We start from the raw sequence: 9,832 nt of genomic DNA, 5'->3' as shown, positions 1-9,832 counted from the left end.
GGAACTCGTTGGTCCTCAGCCAAACTCCACCTGCCCTCGGCCGTAGTATACCTCGATTACGCGCCTTCGTCCTCAGCAACACTCAGATCCTCCTAGCCAGCTCGTTCGGGAGATAAGGTAAATTTATTGTGTTGTCCTCAACCCATCTGAGCATCAACAATTGGCATCGTCTATAGGAACAACCACTAAGTCTTCCCTCCAACACTACGACTCAGCTTCCAACGAAATGGCTAGGAGCAAGGAAACTAAGCAGAATTTGGTCACTAGGGACCAAATCTAAACAGTCTTCGATGACCTCACGCAGAAGTTGGACAAGGTGCGACAATCAGCAAGAGGCCACCCGTAGGGTGGCCGCCCCGCTGAAAGTCGGGGGCATCGCCGTGGATGCCCTTCGTGGGCTCCGCCGGATAAACACCTAGGCAAGCCCCTTTGGGCCGACCCCCCAACGCCCGACGGAAGCGGCCAGAGTGTGGGTCAGCCGTCGAGGACCCTCTAGCCTCTCGATCAAAGGGAGAACGAATGAGTACGACATCGCAAACGACGAGCCAAAAGGAACTGAGACACAGCCGACCCATCCCTTGTCTAGCAAACCGCCAACTTACAGGCACAGCTCGGCACGGTGAAGGGTGAAGTTTGGCAAGTCAAGGAGAGCCGAGCTGACACCTCGGCAAGCCAGCAACCCTCCACTAGGATGGACACCTTCACCGTCGCCATCACCTCGGAACCTCTTTTGCATTATTTCAAAGCTCCCACACTAGAAGCTTACGATGGCACCTCAGACCTAGACGAGCAACTGGAGAGCTTCCGCGCACTCATGCTCCTATACAGGTATTCCAACACATTGATGTGCCGAGCTTTCTTGGTGACCTTCAAGGGGGCAGCTCGACGCTAGTTTTCTGAGCTCCCGCCCTGCTCCATCAACACCTAGGACCAGTTCGCCCATCTCTTCCTCGCCCACTTCATCAATAGCCGACGACACTAGAAAAGCATCGTCTCACTCATGGTCGTCTAGCAATGACGCGGTGAGAGCCTACAATCCTACATCGATCGTTTCAAGAAAGAAGAATTGGAGGTCTACGACCTTGACCCCATGATCTCCATGTACGTAGCAATCCATGGCCTCCTCCCTAGGTCCACCCTCAAATGCTCTGTTGCCGGAATGCCACCCAAAACCAAGGTGGAATTTTTGAAGAAGGCGCAAAAGTATATTGCTGTCAAAGAAGCCTCAGCCAACGAGCACCAAGGAGGAGAGGCCGACCTCGACCATGGTGACCACTAGTGTGGAGACAACTTTGGTGACAACTACATCGACGGGAAGCAATATGTTGACACCGATCTCATCGCTCCATCCCTACAACAATTACCATAGTCAGCCGACGTTAGCACCTCGACCTCGGCTTTATCCATAGATCAAACCATGTAACAACAAGATCTTGGCTTCGGCCGATCATTAAACCCCTTTTTGAAATAAAGCGAGTCTTTCTTACCTCGCCTCAAATCATCAGTGCATACATTCTTGTCTCGATCGAGCACCCTCCCGCATTATACAACCTTCACCAAGGTTACATGCTTCGACTGGACCTCGGTCCAAAGCACACGACCTTTGGAGGTCATATGCCTACTCGCCAGGTCCCGGTCCTCGGCTAGCTGGCTGGCTTTGGTATATGACCTTCGCCAAGGTTACATGCTCGAACCGAACGCCAGCCCAAGGTGCACAACCCTTCGGCAGCCATGCCCCAGCCTCAACAGCCCTCAGACCCCACGAGTCCTTGACCCCGAAGGTCGTACCTCGGTGGTTACACCTCAATGGTTGCACCTCGGTGGTTACACCTCAATGGTTGCACCTTGGTGGTCGCACCCCGATAGTCGCACCTCGGCAGTCACACCCCGACGATCGCACCTCGACGGTCACACCTCGATAGTCACACCTCGGCAGTCACACCCCGACGATCGCACCTCGACGGTTGCACCTCGGCGGTTACACCTCAATGGTCACACCTCGGCGGTCACACCTCAATGGTTACACCTTGGCGGTTACATCTTGACAGTCGCACCTCGGCGGCTACACCCCGATGGTCACACCTTGGCGGTTACACTTTGATGGTCGCACCTCGGCGGTTACACCCCGATGGTCGCACCTCAGCAGTCACACTTTGATGGTTACAGTTACACCTCGACGGTCACACCTCGGCCCCTTAGCGGCCATGCCTCGGCAATCACACCCCAACAGTCACGTCTCGACAGTCACACCTCAGCGTTTACACCCCAATGGTCATACCTCGGCAGTTACACCTCGACGGTCACACCCTGACAGTTACACCTCAACGGTCACACCTCGAGGGTCACACCCCAATGGTCGCACCTCGACAGTTACACCTCGGCGGTCACACCTTGGCCCCTCAGCGGCCCTTCAACTCAGAGTACCACCACCGTCTCGCGTACGATTGTGACCCGATGCCCACCTCGACACGGTCCAAACCTTCAACACAGAGACCCATCTTGTGCGTGGCCATGACACACCCACTCGGCATCTACATCTTACATAGTGGTGTCTGACGCCTGGCCCGCTCACAGACTCATTAGTTCATCTGAAGCACACGACTGGGGGGCACGTGCATCTTGTACCCGTGGATAACACGATACCGAGCTCTCTGGAGCCGAGGCCAACGCCTCCATTATCTTTGGCCCTCCGCAACCTCTTGAAGGAGGGGAATCAGCATAATAGCTAACGGAAGCCCATTGAAGCTGAGGATGTCGTCTACACAGGCCCGACCGGCTCTAACGAGGCCTCGGTTGCGGTAGACGACTCCACGTTCACAAGTCAGGATATCCTTAGCGACTGCAAAAATGGGACCACCACTTCCTCACCCAAAGATTGCCCTCCCCGGCTTGGCTTCAGTCGAGATCCTCGCCATGGAAGGCCACTCAATGCCTCCCAGCAATAATGACACTCTCTTCGGCCGAAGCCGAGGTCCTCAACTAAGACCTCCACCACAACCTCGAGAGTGGGGGGCAAATGATGTAGGTGCTTTAGGCAGGCCTTTGAAGCATTGACATGTGGTCGAGCTCAAAGCCCGTCAGTGCGTTGTATAGGGCAAAGGTCAACATCCAACGCAACCACACACAATGGTTCTTGGATGCCTGCCCGCCTGGGGCTAAGATTGCATCTTGACTGTCTGCAGCATCCTCCATCAGGTGACCTCAAGTATAAATAGGGTGACATTCCTCCAAGGTAAGGGATCTGATCTTGATCTAGAACTTGCATTCCCAGTTCTAGCTCTCCAGCTTCTGGGCGACCTCATCCGCCCTCTTTGCTCCACCCTACTAACTTGATCGTCGGAGTCCCCACCTTAGGTCCCCGACTTGAGGCCTCTGATGTCCCCTTTCTTCGCAGGCACTAGTCCTCAACCTCGGCACTCCTCGGAGTCCTTAGCCTTGGCACTTCTCAGATCCTGCTAGTCCTCGGTCGGACTCCACATGCCCTCGGCCGCAGTATACCTCGGATACGTGCCTTCATCCTCAGCGGCGCTTAGATCCTCTTAGCCAACTCGTCTAGGAGACAGGTAAATTTACTGTATTGCATCAACAATTAGTAATTCGATTTAGTACAGTTTACGGTCTGATCTGGTTTCAAAAATTTTAAAAACCAAAACAAACAAAAAAATTACGATTTGAAGATTCTCAGACTAAACCAAACTATTTTAAGGCCAAATCAAATCAAACCGCCAATTTCAATTTAATTCGGTGTGATTGGGTGGTCTAGACTATAATGAACACCCCTGCTGGCTTGTGTGTTGTAAAGAGATGAAAATAATATCTCATCTGCTATTTGCATGTGAATTGGCCCAACGGTAATGACTCAGATAGCATATATTCTAGGGATGGAAGGCTCTGATAAGTCTCTAAGATATTTGCTTTTGCAGAGGGCAAGTGTTTTCGCAGCACGGACAATACGAATGGAATTACATATATCGAAGAAGGATGTAAATTCAGAGTCAGAAAAGAGGAGAGCTTGGTGTCAACTAAATTGAACAGATGGCAGAAGCCTACTCCAGGGTGATCAAGATCAATGCTGATGGAGCAAGGGCAACCCATGCATGGGAGCACCCTTGGGTGATGGTTGGCACCATTGCTGACTCTTCATTGCCGTTTTTTTTTTTTAAAAAAAAAAGAACAACACTTTTTGTTGTTTGGTACCATTCCTGCGATGGATCTCTGTCTCCATCGTACACATCGGATGCTATATCACCCATGAAAAATCCGAAGTAGTTGGAAATCGGGGAATTATAGAAAATGGTGATTTTTCATTTAAGGCTAAATTTCAAGAAACAATTATTGGCTAAGTGGTTTTTGGTGTTTTTGCTGACACATCAGCAAATAAATGGAATCAGTGTGAAAATCGTGTTTGGCAACGTGTTGTTCTGAGTCTGACGAAAATTTACATAGTGCACCAATGGGTGGAAGTATTGTCCATTTCAAATCCAATCCAAAAAATTTGATTTGAAGTTTTTGTTAAGGTTAGGGTTGAAAATTCTAGACCCTATCTAATTCGGGTTAGACTAAAATTGAGGCATTATCCAATCCAACCGTATAAAATAAAGTAAATTAGTTTTAATTCAAGGCCAACCCTAGAAATGTAATCCAAACAAGTGGGATTGACTCAGATTAGGTTAAAATTAGAATTAGGGTTTCAATAATGTGACTCTACTCTCACCCAATAGTAGGGGTGTCAATTGAATTGGATTTGGTTCAACCCGATCCAGTCCAATGCGAGTCTATTATAAATGGACCAGGTCCAATTCACTTCAATGATATTTTGGACTATTTTGGATCGGTCCAATTCAATGTCTGGACCATTCAATTTGCTTAAATTCATTTTGGTTTAGATTGGTTTTAATCCAAACCTGGTCCATTGATACCTATATTCTTATCTTATATCAATGGACCAGATATTGGCTTAATCCAACCCAATCTAATATAAATTTATTATGGATGGACCGGTCCAATCCAATCTAATAAATATTTTGGACTGGATTAATCCAATCCAATATGTCTTGTTGGTTTGTTCAATCTGTCCAAATTGATTTTGGACTGGACGGGTACAATCCAAAACTGGTCCATTGACACCCTTACCCAATAGGAATTGTACATGGATCCAATCCGATTATAAAAAATTTGCTCCGATCCAAAATCCAGTCAGACTTGAAATACATTGGATTTGAGTTCAAATCCTAACAGACTTGGTTCGAATTCAGGTTTAGTCCAACGCTGCTTTAATTTTTCAAAATACAATAAAATGAAAAATAGTTACTTGTCAACTTTTATATATCATGAATTAATGTAAATATAATATACTGAATATATTTATATACAAATTCATATATAATATAATATATAAAACTATATATATTTTTATAATTTTAAATATAATTATATAAAATTTATATAAATATTATTATATAATCAAATTTAAATATGATCCGATTACATAAATACGTCATCCAAATATAAGATAATCAGATTGGGCCTCCTATTGTTGGATTTCCTTGACAGGCCTATCACCCTGTTTAAAAGTTAGAACCCCCCAATCCAATAACTAGAAGTGTCAACAGACCGGTTTTGGGTTGGACTCCGTTCAAATCAAAATCCATTTGGACGGACCAATAAGACATATTGAATTTGTACAGACTGGACGGACCAATATGAAATATTGGATTGGACATGGTCCGTCCATAATGACAATATATTGCATTGAGCCAATATTTAATCCATTGATAGAAGATAAGAACATAGGGGTCAATGGACCAAGTTTGAGTTGAAATCAATCTAAATTAACATGAATTTAAACAGATTGAACAGTATTTGGACCAGTCCAAAATATTCACTGGACTGGATTGGACCAAGTCTGGACCCATATCGGACTGGACCTGATTGGACCAAATCCAGTCTAATTGACACCCCTACCAATAACTTGGCTCCCTAGGGATTTTATATTTTGCTGATATGGAATCAATTTGACTTTTGGGATTTTCTTTAAAAACAATGGAGATTAAAATCATCTGTGTTGATGCCCACTTATGCCAAAACACAAGGGAACAGCAGTATTGCATAGACTTCTGTGACACACCAATTTGACTTATCTACAAGGGGGGATGCTGAACATTGAAAAATGACAAACTAGAATAATACCTTATATAAGTTGTCATGTTTTAATTATTACAATTTTTTTTACAAAAAAAGTACAACACTTTAGAAGGCTAATGAGACCATATTCACCAAACACGTTCCTGACACCTAATTCTTCACTGATCTCGTTGAACTGGAGATATCAAGCAGTTGTTATGTAACAAGAACGAAGAAGCAGCAGCCTTTGTTAATGTCTGCTCAGTTACAATCGGTGGAACAATAGATCAGTAGTAATCCTAACAAAATAGTAATCAAATCAAGTCCTACTTCCGATTGGATTTGATTGGGGTAAATCCATATTCAGTCGTATTATAAATGGATCTAATCTAATATTTGTGTTCCAAATTCAGCTTAGTTGGATTAGATTTCAGATTGAGACTCACACAATGGCATAATGATTAGAGATTGCCTTACAAAGTCATGAAAATAGACTTAAACGTGTAAAAACATTAATAATAGTTATAGTAGTAGTGTATCCATTTCCCATTTTTGTTCTCTCACGTAGGCTTACAGTACAATTTAATCTGTACTGGTGCAAAAAAAGTATGAGCTTGCAATGAATTGGGAGAAAATTCTGGTTTTAACTTTGTTTCAGCTTTTAAATGAAGCCTACAAGCAAAGTAAAAGAAAAGCTGTAGCAAAAGTGAACCAAAGTATACATTTTATCAATCAACTAATAAAGTGAATTTACACATAAAGAAACCACAATAAGAGACAAAGAATTGAGTGAAGCCCCTCTCTCTCTCTTCGTTAAGGAGTTGGATGCAGAATTGCGGATGCACAATTTTTATTGCTTGAGAATTTTAATGTCACGTGGGCTTTTCAGGAAATGTAAGGGTTTTAAGTTTAAGATGGACTTATTTTTGTTTTTGGGTACATCAGTTGTTATCACTGCTACTGCAGGACTAGTGTACTATTTTCCTTTATATTCTGCTCTCTGCAACTTATAATTATTAGTAGTTTGAGATAAACTATTAAATAAAAATGACAAATTAATTTAATATTAGTATTTTAAGGTATCATACCTTTTGGATGTCATAGTGGGATATATTTACTATTCTCATTTGGAGAGATTCGAGGGGAAAAAAAAAGCTATTACTGCGACCTTATTGTCAACAAGAATGGTTGCGCAGTAGGGAAGTATTCTCGGCTCCAAGGACAATGGAGGTAGGGGCAAGAAGACATCCTTGAATCTCACGATCCAAAATTGAGATGATGTTCTTTTCAAAAAGAAAAAAAAAAAAAAAGCAAAATAGAGATGATGGTTGATGTCAACGCCACGTATTATTACATCACTCCAAGACCCAACATGAATGTGACATGTGAGCACGCACCATCCCAATGAACACTTTACTTGTGGACCCTCCTTTGATATGACATCACTATCATGTTAAAGATAGTACCACCACATCCAGATCCTGTCATCGTCTTCTTCCTCACATTAGATCTAATCAACACCTGGAGATCAGTCATATGATCCTACGGTCATTATCTACTGTTGTGATGGGACGGGCCCATCTCTTCCCACGGTTGGGATCTATCAGTCCAACTCTAAGACGAGATCAGATCAGGCACAAAGTCACAGACGCACACGCAGTACATTCTCTCTCTCTCTCTCTCTTTTTAATTATCTTTTCACTGCGTGTGTTCTCGAGCTTTTTTCTGTTTCTCTCAAAGTTCAGCTTTAATAACTCATTCTCCTTTTTCTTTATTTATTGCCTGTTGGCTGTTGGGACCCCTGCACGGAACCATGTGCTGACTCCCGAGGGAAGAAAGAAACTTCACACCACCCACCTCTGTACAACAAAAACTACTCCCCACTTCCCTCCTCTCCCCTCTCACACTCTCTCTCTCTCTCCCTCTCTGGCTTTCGCATGATCGCATCCATGGAGAAATCCAGAATTGAACCAGAAGCTCAAATACCTGCAACCTACAAAATTCTTTCACCCAGCAGCAGTGGAAGGAGGAGCAGCGCTTCCAATTCGCCCGAGTTCGAGTTCTGGATGGTAAGAAACCCATCTTTCCCACAACCCAACCTCCACTCTGCTGACGAATTATTCGTTGACGGCGTTCTGCTCCCGCTCCACCTCCTTTCCCACCACTCCGACCCACCTGACTCGGAACCCAAAGCCAATGCAGAGGAGATGCACACTACAGAACCTGATTCAGAGCCTGGGCCAAGACCACAGTCAGCAGCGTTGTTATCCGAGTCACCGCCTGTATTTTCGACATCCAAGCGATGGAGGGACATTTTCAAGAAGGGTGAAAGGAAAGCGGCAGCCGTGGCATCCTCTACAACCACCAACAACCATGAAGACAGAGACAAAGACAAGAAAAAGGAAAGGAAAAGTAGCAACGGCGCGAACGCGGCGGAGCTCAACATCAATATATGGCCATTCTCCAGGAGCCGTTCGGCTGGGAATAGCGGCAACCGGCCAAAGATGGCCGCTGGAGGGGCGGCTTCCCGGAAGGTTAGTAGCGCTCCTTGTTCACGCAGTAACTCAGCTGGGGAGTACAAGTTCCGGAAATGGCCAAATAGTCCTGGACGAGGTGGGATCCATGTGGGGAGGAATAGCCCAGTTTGGCAGGTACGGCGTGGAGGCTCCGGCCCAAGAAGCTCCGAGCCTCTGGCTTGGAATGCCGATAAGGGGGTAAAGAAGGAAGGATTAGAGAGTAGGCGGAGCAAGAATGTTGGTGGTGGTGGAGCCAGAGCTAGGGTTTTGAATTTGAATGTTCCGATGTGTATAGGGTACCGTTCCCATTTGAGTTGCAGGAACGATGCGAGTAGCGCCATTGGTAATGGTTGTGGTCATGAACAGGGCCGCAGTGTTAGCTCTGCCAATAGTGGAAACGAGGGTAACCTCTTTAACCTACGCTCCCTCTTCTCTAAGAAAGTGTATTAACTGCAAGATCCCTCGCTCAGGCTCAACTTCCATTTCTGTTCTTTCTTATGCACAAGCCCCCGTTTCCGTGTAAATTAATTTTTAACTTTTTTATGTTGATGATGATTGATGATAGATGATTACTTGTTTGCTTCCTCTGTATTAACCTAACATTGAAAAAAGATGGATAAAGTTGATTGTTTTTGTTTCTTTCTTTTTTACTTTTGGTAAATGGGTGTACTCTTATGCTATCTTGGTTAATTTTAAGAGGAAATGGGGAAGTAGAAATTATGGGGAATTAACTCTTTATTCATTCATTAATCATGAAATACTCAAATAGTTTTTGGCTGATTCTCTTTCTTGAACAACCAAAGAACTGAACTGGTTCTGTACTTTCCATCAAATGTTTCCAATTGAGGAAAATTTAGACTTGTGAAAGAAAAGGGAAAACGAACAGGCTAATGAAACAAGCTAAAAAGGAGGACAGGCTGGAAGCTCTTAGGATTTAAACAAACAATAATGGTACAAACCAGAAAGAAAGAATAAAATCAGAATCCAGATTTTTCCTTTTTTTTTTTTTTTTTTTTTGATGAGTAGGAATAGTAGAACCATAGAAGTAGAAGGGACTTGATCGTTGTGAGCAGCCCAAGTCGAGTGGACTGATGAGTGATTGCATTGTCCAAAGTCGAAAGACGGGCCGAGTGTCTGTGTGTGGGCATTATTGTCACAATGACCAACTAGTCTAGGTAGGTATCGTCTACTCA

General features: G+C 44.5%; 1 protein-coding gene across 1 annotated transcript; it reads left to right on the top strand.

The window, feature by feature from the left end:
- The first annotated feature begins 7,844 nt into the window (after window positions 1-7,844).
- LOC148878340 (uncharacterized) lies at window positions 7,845-9,278 on the top strand. Its single transcript, XM_088953242.1, has one exon. It carries the CDS (start codon window positions 8,061-8,063, stop codon window positions 9,087-9,089), a length of 1,029 nt encoding a protein of 342 aa, XP_088809368.1. The 5' UTR covers window positions 7,845-8,060; the 3' UTR covers window positions 9,090-9,278.
- Window positions 9,279-9,832: the final 554 nt, after the last annotated feature.

The sequence above is a fragment of the Nelumbo lutea genome, chromosome 1 (genome assembly GCF_056320005.1).
Source record: "Nelumbo lutea isolate HS-2025 chromosome 1, American lotus-T2T, whole genome shotgun sequence".
Taxonomy (NCBI): domain Eukaryota; kingdom Viridiplantae; phylum Streptophyta; class Magnoliopsida; order Proteales; family Nelumbonaceae; genus Nelumbo; species Nelumbo lutea.
This window is presented reverse-complemented; position numbering and strand designations above follow the sequence as displayed.

Coding starts and splice junctions, on each gene's coding strand:
- LOC148878340 (XM_088953242.1), top strand. CDS start 8,061: ATGATCGCATCCATGGAGAAATCCAGAATTGAACCAGAAGCTCAAATA.